The sequence below is a fragment of the Salmo salar genome, chromosome 18 (genome assembly GCF_965601325.2).
Source record: "Salmo salar chromosome 18, fSalSal1, whole genome shotgun sequence".
Lineage (NCBI taxonomy): Eukaryota > Metazoa > Chordata > Actinopteri > Salmoniformes > Salmonidae > Salmo > Salmo salar.
This window is the reverse complement of record NC_138308.1, coordinates 102431161-102453665: the sequence shown is the minus strand read 5'-3', so window position 1 is coordinate 102453665 and position 22505 is coordinate 102431161. Positions and strand designations below refer to the sequence as shown.

Sequence of the window (22505 nt, the reverse complement as noted above, 5' to 3'; positions counted from 1 at the left end):
ATTTGGGGATTTATTTTAGTTCAATTGGAAGCAGCTGGTTATCGTTGCTTCTGATTGAAGGTCCTATAATTAGGAGTTTGTTTTCATGGGGGGTTGTGGGTAGTTGTCTTTTGCATTGCTTTCAGTTCGTAGCCTGTGAAACTGTCATCGGTCGTTCTTTGTTTATTGTTTTTCGTGTTCTCTTTATTTAAATAAATATAAAGATGAGCATCCACATTCCTGCTGCGTTTTGGTCCTTACAACACGACGACACCCGTGACACAAACGCTGTTTAAAATCAATCTTTATGGTATTTTTAACATAAAATTGCGATAATATTCCAACCGGACAATAGCGTATTCATTCAAGGAGAAAAAGAAGGAACGGCGCACTCGCGGGATCGCGCATCACCAAGTCCTTTGTCCTCAGGCAGTCCACTCATTGACTGAGCTACTATTCTCTGCCCGGTAACAGGAGAAGGATGAAATAACTTTCTAAAGGCTGTTGACAGCCAATGAAAGCCTTAGGAAGTGCAACGTGACCCCACAGACACTGTAGTTTCGATAGGGATTAGAAAGAAGAACTACAATTCTCAGATCCTCAACTTCCTGGTTGACTTTTTCTCAGCTTTTTGCCTGCCATATGAGTTCTGTTATACTCACAGACACCATTCAAACAGTTTTAGAAATGTCCGTGTTTTCTATCCAAATCTACTAATAATATGCATATTGTAGTTTCTGGGCCAGAGTAGTAACCTGTTTAAATTGCGTACGTTTTTCATCCGGCCGTGAAAATACTGCCCCCTACACCCCAACAGGTTAAGTCTGGGTTCGTATGAAGCCAACATAGCTGCTGCTCATTTCATTTGCTTGAAAATTAATGAAAAATTGTGTTGTTATTTTTCTCCATTTATCAATGTCAAAAACAGATAGCCTAGACAAATAATTAACATCCAATCATATTAACCGTTACTCTCTGGCGGGAATTCCACTAACAGTCCATATAGCCAAACGTAGCTGCTGCTCATTCCTTTTGCTCGAAAATTGATAAACGGTTAAAAATGTAAGGCCCACGTCCATAGAGAAACATACCAGATCTACTGGTAGTACTGCTACTACCAGCAGTACTACACCTGCACCTGTCTACGACACAAGTTGTTCTGCTTCCACGAGCACATCCAATGTCAGCATCATGTTGTTAGCCCAGCTAGCATGGACACTGACAGTTGTGAATCGGATGCAGCCGAAGAGCTACTGCCCCATTACCTGGGAAAGCACCGAACAAACAGGGATGTTGGACCATCGAAAAAGTGCAAATATGATGAGAACTACATTCATTTGGGGTTCACCGATATTGGGAGTAGTGCCTTTCCTTAGCCACAGTGTGTTATATGTGCAAAAGTACCATCTCACAACTCAATGAAACCTTCACTCAGACATTTAGAAACAAAACATGCCAATTTAAAAAATAAGCCACAGGAGTTTTTTTTGGAGCGAGAATTAAGATGACTTTCAAGTAGTAAGACATAAAAAAATTCATTGTAAATAAGAATTTGTTCTTAACTGACTTACCTAGTTAAATAAAGGTACAAAAAAATAAAAAATAAATAAACAACCAGTCAACCCCCTCTCCCCCAGACCACAGCACCACCAGCCATAACCCCATACCCCTCCCAAACCAACCATGCCCACACCCTATATAGGCCCCCCCCAGATCAGACCTATGCCCCTCCTGCCCATCCCATGCCCCCCACAAAGAGGGCTTCAACATAATAGTCACACATACACCCAGGCATGAGCAGCCTAGGAACAGTGGGTTAACTGCCTTGTTCAGGGGCAGAACAACACATTTTACCTTGTCAGCTCGGGGATTCGTTCTAGCACCCTTTCGGTTACTGGCCCAACGCTCCAACCACTAGGCTACCTGCCACCCCAGGTAGGGGCTGCAGGTGGGAATGTGGCTGGTGTTGCTGCGATCTGGGTGTAGGTCCTATTGGTGTGGATCCTCTTGGTGAAAGTCCTCCAGGAGACAGTTCTGGGAGGGTGTCTGGCTTGTCAGGGTGGAGTGTCCATCACTCTGTTGTTCCTGTGTGAGGTGTTGGTTGCAGTTGAGTGTGAAGGTGGTCCAGGATGGGGACTGCTGCCTTGTAGAGATGGACCTGGTCATACAGGTTCTAACCTTGGGCTGGGAGTTCTTCATTTTTCTGTTCTACTGTGGTGTTAAGGTTGTGGTCATGATTGAGATGGTCTGTTCTGCTGTGGTTTAAGGCTGTGATGCACTCTAAGAAAAAAAGGTGCTATCTGGACCCTAAAAGGGTTCTTCTTCTGACCCCTTTGAAGAACCCCTTCTGGCTTCAGCTATAATAATTTTGGTTCCCATGTAGAACCCTTTCCACAGAGTTTTACATGGAACCAAAAATGGTTTTACCTGGAACCAAAAAGGCTTCTCCTATGGGGACAGCTGAAGAACCCATTTGGAACCCTTTTTTCTAAGAGTGTTCAGGTCTGAAGTTGTTCTGTTGGCTTGATGGGGTGTTGTTGTGCTGGACTGTTGTCTGTTTGAGGGGTGTTGTTGTGCTGGACTGTTGTCTGGTTGAGGGGTGTTGTTGTGCTGGACTGTTGTCTGAGTCTGGTTGAGGGGTGTTGTTGTGCTGGACTGTTGTCTGGGTCTGGTTGAGGGGTGTTGTTGTGCTGGACTGTTGTCTGGGTCTGGTTGAGGGGTGTTGTTGTGCTGGACTGTTGTCTGGGTCTGGTTGAGGGGTGTTGTTGTGCTGGACTGTTGTCTGGGTCTGGTTGAGGGGTGTTGTTGTGCTGGACTGTTGTCTGGGTCTGGTTGAGGGGTGTTGTTGTGCTGGACTGTTGTCTGGGTCTGGTTGAATGGACTGTGTTGACCTGCTGTTCCAGCTCCACCTGCCTTACCTCCAGCTGAGTGGTAAGAGTTCTCCCTTCAACCAAAAAAGGTTCTCCATGGCGCAGTGGTAAGAGAGTAGCACTGTGCCATACCAGGGGATGGTCTAAGAGTATAGCACTGTGCCATTCCAGGGGATGGTCTAAGAGTATAGCACTGTGCCGTACCAGGGGATGGTCTGTGTGGAAGATTAATAAGTTGCTTAAATTTCCATTTTTGTAGCAGTCAGCAAAAATACATTCTGGATTGCCCATGAGGAGATTATTTTTGTACTATTTCCATGCCTTTTGATTTTTCATATTCACGGTTTACTATACTGTGGTGACGTCTGCATAAGGGTAAGCCATGGAGCAAGGGGCGTCAAAGGGGAGGTTGTGAAACTCACCTGCCATGTTTGGGCTCAAGGGCTTTGACACCTCTCACTTCACACCTCAGTGCTAATTGAAGTTGCAGTCGGATCTGTTCTGTCCTAGCAAGCTTGGTAGCCTTATAAATTAAAATAGATTTTTGTCATGTCTTTTTCTTATTGGATTTAAAATGTGCTTCAGACTGAACATTACAGTCCAAGTTGGATTATATTTTCAGGTTTCTGTTGCACTTCTATTGCTGGTTATTGGTTTGTCAGAAAGTTTGCTGGATAGTCCTTGGTAGTAGAATCCTTGGTAGAAGAATCCTTGCTAGTAGAATCCTTGGTAGTAGAATCCTTGGTAGTAGAATCCTTGGTAGAAGAATCCTTGGTAGTAGAATCCTTGGTAGTAGAATCCTTGGTAGTAGAATCCTTGGTAGTAGAATCCTTGGTAGAAGAATCCTTGGTAGTAGAATCCTTGGTAGTAGAATCCTTGGTAGTAGAATCCTTGTTAGTAAGAATCCTTGGTAGAAGAATCCTTGGTAGTAGAATCCTTGGTAGTAGAATCCTTGGTAGAAGAATCCTTGGTAGTAGAATCCTTGGTAGTAGAATCCTTGGTAGTAGAATCCTTGGTAGTAGAATCCTTGGTGTAAGAATCCTTGGTAGTAGAATCCTTGGTAGAAGAATCCTTGGTAGTAGAATCCTTGGCAGTAAGAATCCTTGGTAGTAGAATCCTTGGTAGTAGAATCCTTGGTAGTAGAATCCTTGTTAGTAAGAATCCTTGGTAGAAGAATCCTTGGTAGTAGAATCCTTGGTAGTAGAATCCTTGTTAGTAAGAATCCTTGGTAGAAGAATCCTTGGTAGTAGAATCCTTGGTAGTAGAATCCTTGGTAGAAGAATCCTTGGTAGTAGAATCCTTGGTAGTAGAATCCTTGGTAGTAGAATCCTTGGTAGAAGAATCCTTGGCAGTAGAATCCTTGGTAGAAGAATCCTTGGTAGTAGAATCCTTGGTAGTAGAATCCTTGGTAGTAGAATCCTTGGTAGTAAAATCCTTGGTAGTAGAATCCTTGGCAGTAAGAATCCTTGGTAGTAGAATCCTTGGTAGTAGAATCCTTGGTAGTAGAATCCTTGGTAGTAGAATCCTTGGTAGTAGAATCCTTGGTAGAAGAATCCTTGGTAGTAGAATCCTTGGTAGTAGAATCCTTGGTAGTAGAATCCTTGGTAGAAGAATCCTTGGTAGTAGAATCCTTGGTAGTAGAATCCTTGGTAGTAGAATCCTTGTTAGTAAGAATCCTTGGTAGAAGAATCCTTGGTAGTAGAATCCTTGGTAGTAGAATCCTTGGTAGAAGAATCCTTGGTAGTAGAATCCTTGGTAGTAGAATCCTTGGTAGTAGAATCCTTGGTAGTAGAATCCTTGGTGTAAGAATCCTTGGTAGTAGAATCCTTGGTAGAAGAATCCTTGGTAGTAGAATCCTTGGCAGTAAGAATCCTTGGTAGTAGAATCCTTGGTAGTAGAATCCTTGGTAGTAGAATCCTTGTTAGTAAGAATCCTTGGTAGAAGAATCCTTGGTAGTAGAATCCTTGGTAGTAGAATCCTTGTTAGTAAGAATCCTTGGTAGAAGAATCCTTGGTAGTAGAATCCTTGGTAGTAGAATCCTTGGTAGAAGAATCCTTGGTAGTAGAATCCTTGGTAGTAGAATCCTTGGTAGTAGAATCCTTGGTAGTAGAATCCTTGGTAGAAGAATCCTTGGTAGTAGAATCCTTGGTAGTAGAATCCTTGGTAGAAGAATCCTTGGTAGTAGAATCCTTGGTAGTAGAATCCTTGGTAGTAGAATCCTTGGTAGTAAAATCCTTGGTAGTAGAATCCTTGGCAGTAAGAATCCTTGGTAGTAGAATCCTTGGCAGTAAGAATCCTTGGTAGTAGAATCCTTGGTAGTAGAATCCTTGGTAGTTAGAATCCTTGGTAGGAGAATCCTTGGTAGTAGAATCCTTGGTAGTTAGAATCCTTGGAAGTAAGAATCCTTGGTAGTAGAATCCTTGGTAGTAAGAATCCTTGGTAGTAGAATCCTTGGTAGTAGAATCCTTGGTAGTAAGAATCCTTGGTAGTAGAATCCTTGGGAGTAAGAATCCTTGGTAGTAGAATCCTTGGTAGTAGAATCCTTGGCAGTAAGAATCCTTGGTAGTAGAATCCTTGGTAGTAGAATCCTTGGTAGTAGAATCCTTGGTAGTAAGAATCCTTGGTAGAAGAATCCTTGGTAGTAGAATACTTGGTAGTAGAATCCTTGGTAGTAGAATCCTTGGTAGTAGAATCCTTGGTAGTAGAATCCTTGGTAGAAGAATCCTTGGTAGTAGAATCCTTGGTAGTAGAATCCTTGGTGGTAAGAATCCTTGGTAGAAGAATCCTTGGTAGTAGAATCCTTGGTAGTAGAATCCTTGGTAGTAGAATCCTTGGTAGAAGAATCCTTGGTAGTAAGAATCCCTTGGTAGAAATAATCCTTGGTAGTAGAATCCTTGGTAGTAAGAATCATTGGTAGTAGAATCCTTGTTAGAAGAATCCTTGGTAGTAGAATCCTTGGTAGAAGAATCCTTGGTAGAAGAATCCTTGGTAGTAGAATCCTTGGTAGTAGAATCCTTGGTAGTAGAATCCTTGGTAGTAGAATCCTTGGTAGAAGAATCCTTGGTAGTAGAATCCTTGGTAGTAGAATCCTTGGTAGTAAGAATCCTTGGTAGTAGAATCCTTGGTAGTAGAATCCTTGGTAGTAGAATCCTTGGTAGTAGAATCCTTGGTAGTAAGAATCCTTGGTAGTAAGAATCCTTGGTAGGTAGAATCCTTGGTAGTAAGAATCCTTGGTAGTAGAATCCTTGGTAGTAGAATCCTTGGTAGTAAGAATCCTTGGTAGTAGAATCCTTGGCTAGTAGAATCCTTGGTAGTAGAATCCTTGGTAGTAGAATCCTTGGTAGTAGAATCCTTGGTAGTAAGAATCCTTGGTAGTAGAATCCTTGGTATGTAGAGATCCTTGGTAGTAGAATCCTTGGTAGTAGAATCCTTGGTAGTAGAATCTCTTGGTAGTAGAATTCTTGGTAGTAGAATCCTTGGTAGTAGAATCCTTGGTAGTAGAATCCTTGGTAGTAGAATCCTTGGTAGTAGAATCCTTGGTAGTAAGAATCCTTGGTAGTAAAAAGTAGAATCCTTCCAGGTATTTTGTCCAAAATCAGGTTGTAGGTTTGGAGTGAATATTGTGTGTATCTTGTGTCCTTGACATTTTTTATTAAGTTTATTTTACATTTTGGTAAAAAAAAGAAATGCTGAAAGATTCAGGAGCTCATCTTCTCATGACCTCTCTATCTTTGCTTTATATAAACGTTATGTCATTTATTTATATAATCACATTTTATCTCTCCCTTCTCTCTCTCTCTCCCCCCCAGATCTCTCTCTTCCAGCATCTCTGATTGTCAGTCCTGACAGATCTCAGTTCTTTGAATATGAGTCTGTCTCTCTGAGCTGTGAGGTTCAGGGGAACTCTACTGGATGGAGAGTGGTGAGGAACACAGAGAGAGGAATCCTTTCAGAGTGTCATACTGACTGGGGAAAACAACAAGGGTCTTCATGCATTGTATCACTAATAACATCAGACAGTGGAGTGTACTGGTGTCAGTCTGGGTCTGGAGAACACAGCAATGATGTCAACATCACAGTACCTGGTATGTCCACAAACACCATCTACTAACATTATAGTGTGTAGTGGTTCATCTGGTTTCAGATAGCTGATGTTATGTTTATATATGATGTTTATATATTATATACAGCTGGAGCTGTGATCCTGGAGAGCCCTGTTTATATATGATGTTTATATATTATATACAGCTGGTGCTGTGATCCTGGAGAGCCCTGTTTATATATGATGTTTATATATTATATACAGCTGGTGCTGGGATCCTGGAGAGCCCTGTTTATATATTATGTTTATATATTATATACAGCTGGTGCTGTGATCCTGGAGAGACCTGTTTATATATTATATACAGCTGGTGCTGTGATCCTGGAGAGACCTGTTTATATATTATGTTTATATATTATATACAGCTGGTGCTGTGATCCTGGAGAGACCTGTTTATATATGATGTTTATATATTATATACAGCTGGAGCTGTGATCCTGGAGAGACCTGTTTATATATTATGTTTATATATTATATACAGCTGGTGCTGTGATCCTGGAGAGCCCTGTTTATATATTATGTTTATATATTATATACAGCTGGAGCTGTGATCCTGGAGAGACCTGTTTATATATTATATACAGCTGGTGCTGTGATCCTGGAGAGACCTGTTTATAAATTATGTTTATATATTATATACAGCTGGAGCTGTGATCCTGGAGAGACCTGTTTATAAATTATGTTTATATATTATATACAGCTGGAGCTGTGATCCTGGAGAGACCTGTTTATAAATTATGTTTATATATTATATACAGCTGGTGCTGTGATCCTGGAGAGACCTGTTTATATATGATGTTTATATATTATATACAGCTGGTGCTGGGATCCTGGAGAGACCTGTTTATATATGATGTTTATATATTATATACAGCTGGAGCTGTGATCCTGGAGAGACCTGTTTATAAATTATGTTTATATATTATATACAGCTGGTGCTGTGATCCTGGAGAGACCTGTTTATATATGATGTTTATATATTATATACAGCTGGAGCTGGGATCCTGGAGAGACCTGTTTATATATTATATACAGCTGGTGCTGTGATCCTGGAGAGACCTGTTTATATATAATGTTTATATATTATATACAGCTGGTGCTATGATCCTGGAGAGACCTGTTTATAAATTATGTTTATATATTATATACAGCTGGTGCTGTGATCCTGGAGAGACCTGTTTATATATGATGTTTATATATTATATACAGCTGGAGCTGTGATCCTGGAGAGACCTGTTTATATATTATATACAGCTGGAGCTGTGATCCTGGAGAGCCCTGTTTATATATGATGTTTATATATTATATACAGCTGGTGCTGTGATCCTGGAGAGCCCTGTTTATATATGATGTTTATATATTATATACAGCTGGTGCTGGGATCCTGGAGAGCCCTGTTTATATATTATGTTTATATATTATATACAGCTGGTGCTGTGATCCTGGAGAGACCTGTTTATATATTATATACAGCTGGTGCTGTGATCCTGGAGAGACCTGTTTATATATTATGTTTATATATTATATACAGCTGGTGCTGTGATCCTGGAGAGACCTGTTTATATATGATGTTTATATATTATATACAGCTGGAGCTGTGATCCTGGAGAGACCTGTTTATATATTATGTTTATATATTATATACAGCTGGTGCTGTGATCCTGGAGAGCCCTGTTTATATATTATGTTTATATATTATATACAGCTGGTGCTGTGATCCTGGAGAGACCTGTTTATATATTATATACAGCTGGTGCTGTGATCCTGGAGAGACCTGTTTATATATGATGTTTATATATTATATACAGCTGGTGCTGTGATCCTGGAGAGACCTGTTTATATATGATGTTTATATATTATATACAGCTGGAGCTGTGATCCTGGAGAGACCTGTTTATATATTATATACAGCTGGTGCTGTGATCCTGGAGAGACCTGTTTATAAATTATGTTTATATATTATATACAGCTGGAGCTGTGATCCTGGAGAGACCTGTTTATAAATTATGTTTATATATTATATACAGCTGGAGCTGTGATCCTGGAGAGACCTGTTTATAAATTATGTTTATATATTATATACAGCTGGTGCTGTGATCCTGGAGAGACCTGTTTATATATGATGTTTATATATTATATACAGCTGGAGCTGTGATCCTGGAGAGACCTGTTTATATATGATGTTTATATATTATATACAGCTGGAGCTGTGATCCTGGAGAGCCCTGTTTATATATGATGTTTATATATTATATACAGCTGGAGCTGTGATCCTTGGGAGCCTGAATCTGAATCTGGTGTAGACTGGTAGAACAAATCAAAGTTTAACTCAGATGTGATACTTTGGAATATATTACAATAGTACAGCTATCAGACAGATCTTCTCTCTCTTTCAAGTCAATTTAAGGGGGCTTTATTGGCATGGGAAACATATGTTAACATTTCCAAAGCAAGTGAAACAGATCATAAACAAAAGGAAAATAAACAATTAAAAAATGTACAGTAAACATTACACTCACAAATGTTACAAAGGAATAGAGACATTTAAATTGTCATTATGGGCAAATGGTTAAAGTACAAAAGGGAAAATGAATAAACATAAATATGGGTTGTATTTACAATGGTGTTTGTTCTTCACTGGTTGACCTTTTCTTGTGGCAACAGGTCACACATCTTGCTGCTGTGATGTCACACTGTGGTATTTCACCCAGTAGATATGGGAGTTTATCAAAATAGGGTTTGTTTTTGAATTATTTGTGGGTCTGTGTAATCTGAGGGAAATATGTGTCTCTAATATGGGCATATATTGGGCAGGAGGTTAGGAAGTGCAGCTCAGTTTCCACCTCATTTTGTGGGCAGTGTGCACATAGCCTGTCTTCTCTTGAGAGCCAGGTCTGCCTATGACGGCCTTTCTCAATAGCAAGGCTATGCTCACTGAGTCTGTACATAGTAAAAGCTTTCCTTAAGTTTGGGTCAGTCCCAGTGGTCAGGTATTCTGCCACTGTGTACTCTCTGTTTAGGGACAAATAGCATTCTAGTTTACAATTTTGTTTTGTTAATTCTTTCCAATGTGTCAAGTAGTTATCTTTTTGTTTTCTCATGATTTGATTGGGTATAATTGTGTGTGTCTTGCTCTCTCTTTCTCAGATCTCTCTGTTCCAGCCTCTCTGAGTGTCAGTCCTGACAGATCTCAGTTCTTTGAATATGAGTCTGTCTCTCTGAGCTGTGAGGTTCAGGGGAACTCTACTGGATGGAGAGTGGTGAGGAACACATCGAGAGGAATCCTTTCAGAGTGTAATACTGACTGGGGAAAACAACAAGGGTCTTCATGCATCATGTCACTAATAACATCAGACAGTGGAGTGTACTGGTGTGAGTCTGGGTCTGGAGAACACAGCAATGCTGTCAACATCACAGTACATGGTATGTCCACAAACACCATCTACTAACATTATAGTGTTTAGTGGTTCATCTGGTTTCAGATAGCTGATGTTATGTTTATATATGATGTTTATATATTATATACAGCTGGAGCTGTGATCCTGGAGAGACCTGTTTATATATGATGTTTATATATTATATACAGATGGAGGTGTGATCCTGGAGAGACCTGTTTATATATGATGTTTATATATTATATACAGCTGGTGCTGTGATCCTGGAGAGCCCTGTTTATATATGATGTTTATATATTATATACAGCTGGTGCTGTGATCCTGGAGAGACCTGTTTATATATGATGTTTATATATTATATACAGCTGGAGCTGTGATCCTGGAGAGACCTGTTTATATATGATGTTTATATATTATATACAGCTGGAGCTGTGATCCTGGAGAGACCTGTTTATATATGATGTTTATATATTATATACAGCTGGAGCTGTGATCCTGGAGAGCCCTGTTTATATATGATGTTTATATATTATATACAGCTGGAGCTGTGATCCTGGAGAGCCCTGCCCTTCCTGTGACTGAGGGAGATTCTGTGACTCTGCGCTGCAGATATCAGGGAACTCCCTCTGACCTCACAGCTGATTTCTACAAAGATGGATCCCTCATCAGGACTGAGACTACAGGAGAGATGACCATCCCTGCAGTATCCAAGTCAGATGAAGGACTCTACAAGTGTACCAACTCTGAAGGAGAATCACCAGAGAGCTGGATTACTGTGACAGGTGAGAGTTATAAGATACAACATTTAACCCTTTTCCATTTCAATATAGTATGATATACTACACAGGGGCACCGTCAGGGATTTTGGGCCCCATGAAAAGATATCATATTGGTAACCACCAGAACCCAATTGACCCACTCAAAGCTTTAAAAAACTCTACCTTTGCAACTCTTTTGTAGTCCAATATTTACTGTATAATATTTACTGACAGTGAGCTGTGAAAGTATAACACTAATAATGCAGATTTAGTATGAATAGCTAAAAGAGGAGCGTAATGAAAACTCCAAATGTTCTGTGAAGCAACTAATGTTATGGGAGCAAAAGTAGCCTATTTTAATTTCCTCCACTCACGGACTACACCTTCCTTCGGCCTCTTTTCTTTCTTTTCGTTTTTTGGAAGATTTTTCTTCGACAAATCACTGCTAGCAAGTACCTGTGTTGGGGGCAGCACCGAACCATTTCATGTAAATAGGGGGCAGAGGCTGAATGTTTACTTTTAGCAAAAAACAGGAAAAGAAATAGAAACCGATAGTTTTACTAATGATGATCATTTTTCATATTGAATGTAGATATTTAAATCATAGTTTAAGGACAGTTTTTTCTAGTGCTGTCCTAAATGTGTAATTCTCTTTTGTTTTCTACTTTTTCCCCAGATAATAGTCCCTCATCCTCCTTCACTCCATCCTCCTCTCCCCCCGTCTCTCCTCCCTCCTCTCTCCTCCCCTCCTCTCTCATCCTCCCTCTGTCTGTCTCTGGGTTGGTGGCTGCTCTCGCCATCTCTCTGATCATTCTACTGGTCCTGTTCTGCAAGAAGAGGAACAAACATGTAGCAGCTGAACCCAGAGATGTTACCTATGCTGACGTCAGAATCACACAGGACCCAGAACCCAGGAGAAGGAGAGGTACACACACACACACACACACACACACACACACACACACACACACACACACACACACACACACACACACACACACACACACACACACACAGTACAGTGTCTTTATGTCTTTAACCCATTGTCTCGTCTCCTCCAGAGAAGTCTCCAGGAGCTGATCCAGTCTACTCTGCAGTGAAGACCTCCAACACCACAGGTACTGTAGTACTGAATAACACTATAACACCACAGGTACTGTAGTACTGTATAACACTACAACACCACAGGTACTGTAATACTGTATAACACTATAACACCACAGGTACTGTAGTACTGTATAACACTATAACACCACAGGTACTGTAGTACTGTATAACACTATAACACCACAGGTACTGTAGTACTGTATAACACTATAACACCACAGGTACTGTAGTACTGTATAACACCACAGGTACTGTAATACTGAATAACACCACAGGTACTGTAATACTGTATAACACTATAACACCACAGGTACTGTAGTACTGTATAACACTATAACACCACAGGTACTGTAATACTGTATAACACTATAACACCACAGATGTTAATATCCTCTCTCTCTCCTCTGTTTAGTTCCAGGTGGATCTGGTCCAGTCTGTGTTAATATCCTCTCTCTCTCCTGTGTTTAGTTCCAGGTGGATCTGGTCCAGTCTGTGTTAATATCCTCTCTCTCTCTCCTGTGTTTAGTTCCAGGTGGATCTGGTCCAGTCTGTGTTAATATCCTCTCTCTCTCTCCTGTGTTTAGTTCCAGGTGGATCTGGTCCAGTCTGTGTTAATATCCTCTCTCTCTCCTGTGTTTAGTTCCAGGTGGATCTGGTCCAGTCTGTGTTAATATCCTCTCTCTCTCCTGTGTTTAGTTCCAGGTGGATCTGGTCCAGTCTGTGTTAATATCCTCTCTCTCTCCTGTGTTTAGTTCCAGGTGGATCTGGTCCAGTCTGTGTTAATATCCTCTCTCTCTCTCCTGTGTTTAGTTCCAGGTGGATCTGGTCCAGTCTGTGTTAATATCCTCTCTCTCTCTCCTGTGTTTAGTTCCAGGTGGATCTGGTCCAGTCTGTGTTAATATCCTCTCTCTCTCTCCTGTGTTTAGTTCCAGGTGGATCTGGTCCAGTCTGTGTTAATATCCTCTCTCCTGTGTTTAGTTCCAGGTGGATCTGGTCCAGTCTGTGTTAATATCCTCTCTCCTGTGTTTAGTTCCAGGTGGATCTGGTCCAGTCTGTGTTAATATCCTCTCTCTCTCCTGTGTTTAGTTCCAGGTGGATCTGGTCCAGTCTGTGTTAATATCCTCTCTCTCTCTCCTGTGTTTAGTTCCAGGTGGATCTGGTCCAGTCTGAGTTAATATCCTCTCTCTCTTCTGTGTTTAGTTCCAGCTGGATCTGGTCCAGTCTGTGTTAATATCCTCTCTCTCTCTCCTGTGTTTAGTTCCAGGTGGATCTGGTCCAATCTGTGTTAATATCCTCTCTCTCTCTCCTGTGTTTAGTTCCAGGTGGATCTGGTCCAGTCTGTGTTAATATCCTCTCTCTCTCTCCTGTGTTTAGTTCCAGGTGGATCTGGTCCAGTCTGTGTTAATATCCTCTCTCTCTCTCCTGTGTTTAGTTCCAGGTGGATCTGGTCCAGTCTGTGTTAATATCCTCTCTCCTGTGTTTAGTTCCAGGTGGATCTGGTCCAGTCTGTGTTAATATCCTCTCTCCTGTGTTTAGTTCCAGGTGGATCTGGTCCAGTCTGTGTTAATATCCTCTCTCTCTCCTGTGTTTAGTTCCAGGTGGATCTGGTCCAGTCTGTGTTAATATCCTCTCTCTCTCTCCTGTGTTTAGTTCCAGGTGGATCTGGTCCAGTCTGAGTTAATATCCTCTCTCTCTTCTGTGTTTAGTTCCAGCTGGATCTGGTCCAGTCTGTGTTAATATCCTCTCTCTCTCTCCTGTGTTTAGTTCCAGGTGGATCTGGTCCAATCTGTGTTAATATCCTCTCTCTCTCTCCTGTGTTTAGTTCCAGGTGGATCTGGTCCAGTCTGTGTTAATATCCTCTCTCTCTCTCCTGTGTTTAGTTCCAGGTGGATCTGGTCCAGTCTGTGTTAATATCCTCTCTCTCTCTCCTGTGTTTAGTTCCAGGTGGATCTGGTCCAGTCTGTGTTAATATCCTCTCTCTCTCCTGTGTTTTGTTCCAGGTGGATCTGGTCCAGTCTGTGTTAATATCCTCTCTCTCTCCTGTGTTTAGTTCCAGGTGGATCTGGTCCAGTCTGTGTTAATATCCTCTCTCTCTCCTGTGTTTAGTTCCAGGTGGATCTGGTCCAGTCTGTGTTAATATCCTCTCTCTCTCTCCTGTGTTTAGTTCCAGGTGGATCTGGTCCAGTCTGTGTTAATATCCTCTCTCTCTCTCCTGTGTTTAGTTCCAGGTGGATCTGGTCCAGGTGATGTGACCTATGCTGACATCAACCACACAGAGAAGAGACAACACAATAGGAGGAGAGGTAGGAGGAAGGGAGAGGCCAACAACACTCCCCTCATCTTTCTGGAGTAAAATATATGTTTTTACCGTGTTTTTAACAATAGTTGTGACCTATTTATGTGTTTCTTTCAGAGAACGTCGTTCCAGACCCTGTCTTCTCAGCAGTGAAGACAGACAGACAGAGATACAGGTCAGAAGGTCGTTCCAGACCCTGTCTACTCACAGACAGACAGACAGACTCACAGACTGTTATGAATGATGTAGCATGTTGTGTTTGTTATGAATGATGTAGCATGTTGTGTTATGAATGATGTAGCATGTAGTGTTATGAATGATGTAGCATGTTGTGTTATGAATATTGTAGCATGTTGTGTTATGAATGATGTAGCATGTTGTGTTATGAATGATGTAGCCTGTTGTGTTTGTTATGAATGATGTAGCATGTAGTGTTATGAATGATGTAGCATGTTGTGTTATAAATGATGTAGCATGTTGTGTTATGAATGATGTAGCATGTTGTGTTATGAATGATGTAGCATGTAGTGTTATGAATGATGTAGCATGTTGTGTTATTAATGATGTAGCATGTTGTGTTGTGTTATGAATGATGTAGCATGTTGTGTTATGAATGATGTAGCATGTTGTGTTTGCTATGAAGGATGTAGCATGTTATGTTTGCTATGAAGGATGTAGCATGTTGTGTTTGTTATGAATGATGTAGCATGTTGTGTTTGTTATGAATGATGTAGCATGTTGTGTTATGGATGATGAAGCATGTTGTGTTATGAATGATGTAGAATGTTGTGTTTGTTATGAATGATGTAGCATGTTGTGTTTGTTATGAATGATGTAGCATGTTGTGTTTGTTATGAATGATGTAGCATGTTGTGTTATGAATGATGTAGCATGTTGTGTTTGTTATGAATGATATAGCATGTTGTGTTTGTTATGAATGATGTAGCATGTTGTGTTGTGAATGATGTAGCATGTTGTGTTTGTTATGAATGATGTAGCATGTTGTGTTGTGAATGATGTAGCATGTTGTGTTTTATGAATGATGTAGCATGTTGTGTTTGTTATGAATGATGTAGCATGTTGTGTTGTGAATGATGTAGCATGTTGTGTTTTATGAATGATGTAGCATGTTGTGTTTGTAATGAATGATGTAGCATGTTGTGTTTGTTATGAATGATGTAGCATGTTGTGTTATGAATGATGTAGCATGTTGTGTTGTGAATGATGTAGCATGTTGTGTTATGAATGATGTAGCATGTTGTGTTTGTTATGAATGATGTAGCATGTTGTGTTATGAATGATGTAGCATGTTGTGTTATGAATGATGTAGCATGTTGTGTTATGAATGATGTAGCATGTTGTGTTATGAATGATGTAGCATGTTGTGTTATGAATGATGTAGCATGTTGTGTTATGAATGATGTAGCATATTGTATTTGTTATGAATGATGTATAATGTTGTGATTGTTGTTCGGATGGGACGTTAAAAGTTCCCATGGCACTTATCGTAAGAGTAGGGGTGTTAACCCCGGTGTCCTGGCTAAATTTCCCAGCTGTCCCTCATACCATCATGGCCACCTAATCATCCCCAGTTTACAATTGTCTCATTCATCCCCTGTAACTATTCCCCAGGTCGTTGCTGTAAATGAGAACGTGTTCTCAGTCAACTTGCCTAGTAAAATAACGGTAAAATAAATAAATAGATCAAATAAATTAAGGATGTAGCCTGTTGTGAATGATGACTTCATGATGTCATCTATTTTGTGAAGTGCACCAGTCCCTCCTGCAGCAAAGCACCCCCACAACATGATGCTGCCACCCCCCTGCTTCATGGTTGGGATGGTGTTCTTCGGCTTGCAAGCCTCCCCGTTTTTCCTCCAAACATAACGATGGTCATTATGGCGAAAGAGTTCTATTTTTGTTACATCAGACCAGAGGACATTTCTCCAAAAAGTACAATCTTTGTCCCCATGTGCAGTTGCAAACCGTAGTCTGGCTTTTTTATGGCGGTTTTGGAGCAGTGGCTTCTTCCTTGCTGAGCGACCTTTCAGGTTATGTTGATATAGGACTCGTTTTACTGTGGATAAGGATACTTTTGTTCCTGTGTCCTCAAGCATCTTCACAAGGTCCTTTGCTGTTGTTCTGGGATTGATTTGCACTTTTCGCACCAAATTACGTTTATCTCTAAGAGACAGAACGCGTCTCCTTCCTGAGCGGTATGACGGCTGTGTGGTCCCATGGTGTTTAGACTTGCATACTATTGTTTGTACAGATGAACGTGGTACTTTCAGGCTTTTGGAAATTGTTCCCAAGGATGAACCAGACTTGTGGAGGTCTACAATAGTTTTTTTTAGGTCTGGGCTGATTTCTTTTGATTTTCCCATGATGTCAAGCAAAGAGACACTGAGTTTGAAGGTAGGCCTTGAAATACATCCACAGGTACACCTCCAATTGACTCAAATTATGTCATTAGCCAATCAGAAGCTTCTAAAGCCATGACATAATTTTCTGGAATTTTCCAAGCTGTTTAAAGGCACAGTCAACTTAGTGAATGTAAACTTCTGACCCACTGGAATTGTGATACAGTGAATTATAAGTGAAATAATCTGTCTGTAAACAATTGGAAAAATTACTCATGTCATGCACAAAGTAGATGTCCTAACCAACTTGGCAAAACTATAGTTTGTTAACAAGAAATGTGTGGAGTGGTTGAAAAACAAGTTTTAATGACTCCAACCTAAGTGTATGTAAACTTCCGAATTCAACTGTTCGTGTTTTAAGATCTCTTTAAAATATTTCTACAGTTTCAGCCCCCCCCCCCTCAGGTTCTCTGTCAGGCTATTCCAGAGGCTGGGGGCATAGTAACTAAAGGCGGTCTCTCCATGCCTCCTGGTCCTAGGCTTTGGGATAGTTAAAAGGCCAGAGGACCTGAGGGACCTACTGGGGACATAAGTTAAAAGCATGTCTGACATGTATTGGGGTGCACAATCGTGGATTGATTTAAAAAACAATAAATTCTAAAACTGACAGGCAGCCAGTAAAGAGACCTTAAAACCGGTGTAATGTGTTCTCTGTCTGGTCTTGGTCAGTACCCTGCAGCATTCTGTATGTTTTACAGTACAGAGACCTTAAAACTGGTGTAATGTGTTCTCTGTCTGGTCTTGGTCAGTACCCTGCAGCATTCTGTATGTTTTACAGTACAGAGACCTTAAAACCGGTGTAATGTGTTCTCTGTCTGGTCTTGGTCAGTACCCTGCAGCATTCTGTATGTTTTACAGTACAGAGACCTTAAAACCGGTGTAATGTGTTCTCTGTCTGGTCTTGGTCAGTACCCTGCAGCATTCTGTATGTTTAGCAGTTGATCAATGGCTTTCTTGGGTAGACCAGACAGGAGAGCATTACAGTAGTCAAGCCTGTTTGTAATAAAAGCATGGATGAGTCTCTGTATCAGCCTGAGAAAGAAACGGCTGCAACTTGGCAACGTTCCTCAGGTGGTAAAAAGCTATTTTGGTCACATTCCTAACGTGTGACTCGAAATTTAGTTGAGACTCTAAAATAACACCTAGGTTTTTTACATATATTAACTAGACAGTACAGGACTGATAACCCTGCCAAGGGGTAATATATATTAACTAGACAGTACAGGGCTGATAACCCTGCCAAGGGGTAATATATATTAACTAGACAGTACAGGACTGATAACCCTGCCAAGGGGTAACATATATTAACTAGACAGTACAGGACTGATAACCCTGCCAAGGGGTAATATATATTAACCAGACAGTACAGGACTGATAACCCTGCCAAGGGGTAACATATATTAACTAGACAGTACAGGACTGATAACCCTGCCAAGGGGTAACATATATTAACTAGACAGTACAGGACTGATAACCCTGCCAAGGGGTAACATATATTAACTAGACAGGACAGGACTGATAACCCTGCCAAGGGGTAACATATATTAACTGGACAGGACTGATAACCCTGCCAAGGGGTAATATATATTAACTAGACAGGACTGATAACCCTGCCAAGGGGTAACATATATTAACTAGACAGGACTGATAACCCTGCCAAGGGGTAACATATATTAACTAGACAGTACAGGACTGATAACCCTGCCAAGGGGTAATATATATTAACTAGACAGTACAGGACTGATAACCCTGCCAAGGGGTAATATATATTAACTAGACAGTACAGGACTGATAACCCTGCCAAGGGGTAACATATATTAACTAGACAGTACAGGACTGATAACCCTGCCAAGGGGTAATATATATTAACCAGACAGTACAGGACTGATAACCCTGCCAAGGGGTAACATATATTAACTAGACAGTACAGGACTGATAACCCTGCCAAGGGGTAACATATATTAACTAGACAGTACAGGACTGATAACCCTGCCAAGGGGTAACATATATTAACTAGACAGGACAGGACTGATAACCCTGCCAAGGGGTAACATATATTAACTGGACAGGACTGATAACCCTGCCAAGGGGTAATATATATTAACTAGACAGGACTGATAACCCTGCCAAGGGGTAACATATATTAACTAGACAGGACTGATAACCCTGCCAAGGGGTAACATATATTAACTAGACAGGACTGATAACCCTGCCAAGGGGTAACATATATTAACTAGACAGTACAGGACTGATAACCCTGCCAAGGGGTAACATATATTAACTAGACAGTACAGGACTGATAACCCTGCCAAGGGGTAACATATATTAACTAGACAGTACAGGACTGATAACCCTGCCAAGGGGTAACATATATTAACTAGACAGGACTGATAACCCTGCCAAGGGGTAACATATATTAACTAGACAGTACAGGACTGATAACCCTGCCAAGGGGTAACATATATTAACTAGACAGTACAGGACTGATAACCCTGCCAAGGGGTAATATATATTAACCAGACAGTACAGGACTGATAACCCTGCCAAGGGGTAACATATATTAACTAGACAGGACTGATAACCCTGCCAAGGGGTAACATATATTAACTAGACAGGACAGGACTGATAACCCTGCCAAGGGGTAACATATATTAACTGGACAGTACAGGACTGATAACCCTGCCAAGGGGTAACATATATTAACTAGACAGGACTGATAACCCTGCCAAGGGGTAACATATATTAACTAGACAGGACTGATAACCCTGCCAAGGGGTAACATATATTAACTAGACAGGACTGATAACCCTGCCAAGGGGTAACATATATTAACTAGACAGGACTGATAACCCTGCCAAGGGGTAACATATATTAACTGAGACAGGACTGATAACCCTGCCAAGGGGTAACATATATTAACTAGACAGGACTGATAACCCTGCCAAGGGGTAACATATATTAACTAGACAGGACTGATAACCCTGCCAAGGGGTAACATATATTAACTAGACAGGACTGATAACCCTGCCAAGGGGTAACATATATTAACTAGACAGGACTGATAACCCTGCCAAGGGGTAACATATATTAACTAGACAGGACTGATAACCCTGCCAAGGGGTAACATATATTAACTAGACAGGACTGATAACCCTGCCAAGGGGTAACATATATTAACTAGACAGGCGGACTGATAACCCTGCCAAGGGGTAACATATATTAACTAGACAGCGGACTGATAACCCTGCCAAGGGGTAACATATATTAACTAGACAGGACTGATAACCCTGCCAAGGGGTAACATATATTAACTAGACAGGACTGATAACCCTGCCAAGGGGTAACATATATTAACTAGACAGGACTGGACTGATAACCCTGCCAAGGGGTAACATATATTAACTAGACAGTACAGGACTGATAACCCTGCCAAGGGGTAACATATATTAACTAGACAGGACTGATAACCCTGCCAAGGGGTAACATATATTAACTAGACAGGACTGATAACCCTGCCAAGGGGTAACATATATTAACTAGACAGGACTGGACTGATAACCCTGCCAAGGGGTAACATATATTAACTAGACAGTACAGGACTGATAACCCTGCCAAGGGGTAACATATATTAACTAGACGCAGGACTGATAACCCTGCCAAGGGGTAACATATATTAACTAGACAGGACTGATAACCCTGCCAAGGGGTAACATATATTAACTAGACAGGACTGATAACCCTGCCAAGGGGTAACATATATTAACTAGACAGTACAGGACTGATAACCCTGCCAAGGGGTAACATATATTAACTAGACAGTACAGGACTGATAACCCTGCCAAGGGGTAACATATATTAACTAGACAGTACAGGACTGATAACCCTGCCAAGGGGTAACATATATTAACTAGACAGTACAGGACTGATAACCCTGCCAAGGGGTAACATATATTAACTAGACAGGACTGATAACCCTGCCAAGGGGTAACATATATTAACTAGACAGTACAGGACTGATAACCCTGCCAAGGGGTAACATATATTAACTAGACAGTACAGGACTGATAACCCTGCCAAGGGGTAACATATATTAACTAGACAGGACTGATAACCCTGCCAAGGGGTAACATATATTAACTAGACAGTACAGGACTGATAACCCTGCCAAGGGGTAACATATATTAACTAGACAGGACTGATAACCCTGCCAAGGGGTAACATATATTAACTAGACAGGACTGGACTGATAACCCTGCCAAGGGGTAACATATATTAACTAGACAGTACAGGACTGATAACCCTGCCAAGGGGTAACATATATTAACTAGACAGGACTGATAACCCTGCCAAGGGGTAACATATATTAACTAGACAGTACAGGACTGATAACCCTGCCAAGGGGTAACATATATTAACCAGACAGTACAGGACTTATAACCCTGCCAAGGGGTAACATATATTAACTAGACAGGACTGATAACCCTGCCAAGGGGTAACATATATTAACTAGACAGGACTGGACTGATAACCCTGCCAAGGGGTAACATATATTAACTAGACAGTACAGGACTGATAACCCTGCCAAGGGGTAACATATATTAACTAGACAGACTGATAACCCTGCCAAGGGGTAACATATATTAACTAGACAGGACTTGTTATACATGATGCTCTCTCAGAATATCATAATGGACCTGCAACTTTGACTTCATCCACTTTCCCTCTGCCTTTCTGTAGTTTCTCTTCAATGTATTCGTTTTCTGACTCATTATCTGTTTGGATGTGTCCTTTCTCAACTTTACTGGAGCTACGGCACCAATGTTTGCCCTTAATTTAATTTTTTTTTATTTAATTAACGTTTGGACTGGCAACAAGGTAGTAAACATCCCCAGTGGTGATCAGAGAAAGCAACATCAACAATAGAGGATATGTCAATAGAAAGCCCCTTGGTAATAACCAGGTCCAGAGTATGGCTGTGGTTATCGGTGGGCCCAGTAGAAAGCCCCTTGGTAATAACCAGGTCCAGAGTATGGCTGTGGTTATCGGTGGGCCCAGTAGAAAGCCCCTTGGTAATAACCAGGTCCAGAGTATGGCTGTGGTTATGGGTGGGCCCAGTAGAAAGCCCCTTGGTAATAACCAGGTCCAGAGTATGGCTGTGGTTATGGGTGGGCCCAGCAGAAAGCCCCTTGGTAATAACCAGGTCCAGAGTATGGCTGTGGTTATGGGTGGGCCCAGTAGAAAGCCCCTTGGTAATAACCAGGTCCAGAGTATGGCTGTGGTTATGGGTGGGCCCAGTAGAAAGCCCCTTGGTAATAACCAGTCCAGAGTATGGCTGTGGTTATGGGTGGGCCCAGTTGAAAGCCCCTTGGTAATAACCAGGTCCAGAGTATGGCTGTGGTTATGGGTGGTCCAGTAGAAAGCCCCTTGGTAATAACCAGTCCAGAGTATGGCTGTGGTTATGGGTGGGCCCAGTAGAAAGCCCCTTGGTAATAACCAGGTCCAGAGTATGGCTGTGGTTATGGGTGGGCCCAGTAGAAAGCCCCTTGGTAATAACCAGTCCAGAGTACGACTGTGGTTA

General features: G+C 41.2%; 1 protein-coding gene across 1 annotated transcript in view; it reads left to right on the top strand.

Annotated features, from left to right (window-relative positions):
• Positions 1-2855: 2855 nt before the first annotated feature.
• Positions 2856-22505, top strand: part of LOC123732823 (Fc receptor-like protein 5) — a 25616-nt gene continuing 5966 nt past the window's right edge. Inside the window, exons 1-8 of the mRNA XM_082964614.1 lie at positions 2856-2956; positions 6552-6934; positions 10099-10374; positions 10886-11128; positions 11781-12029; positions 12166-12222; positions 14434-14514; positions 14625-14682. Coding sequence (XP_082820740.1) covers positions 2856-2956; positions 6552-6934; positions 10099-10374; positions 10886-11128; positions 11781-12029; positions 12166-12222; positions 14434-14514; positions 14625-14682 — 1448 coding nt within the window. The remainder of the gene's footprint in view (positions 2957-6551; positions 6935-10098; positions 10375-10885; positions 11129-11780; positions 12030-12165; positions 12223-14433; positions 14515-14624; positions 14683-22505) is intronic.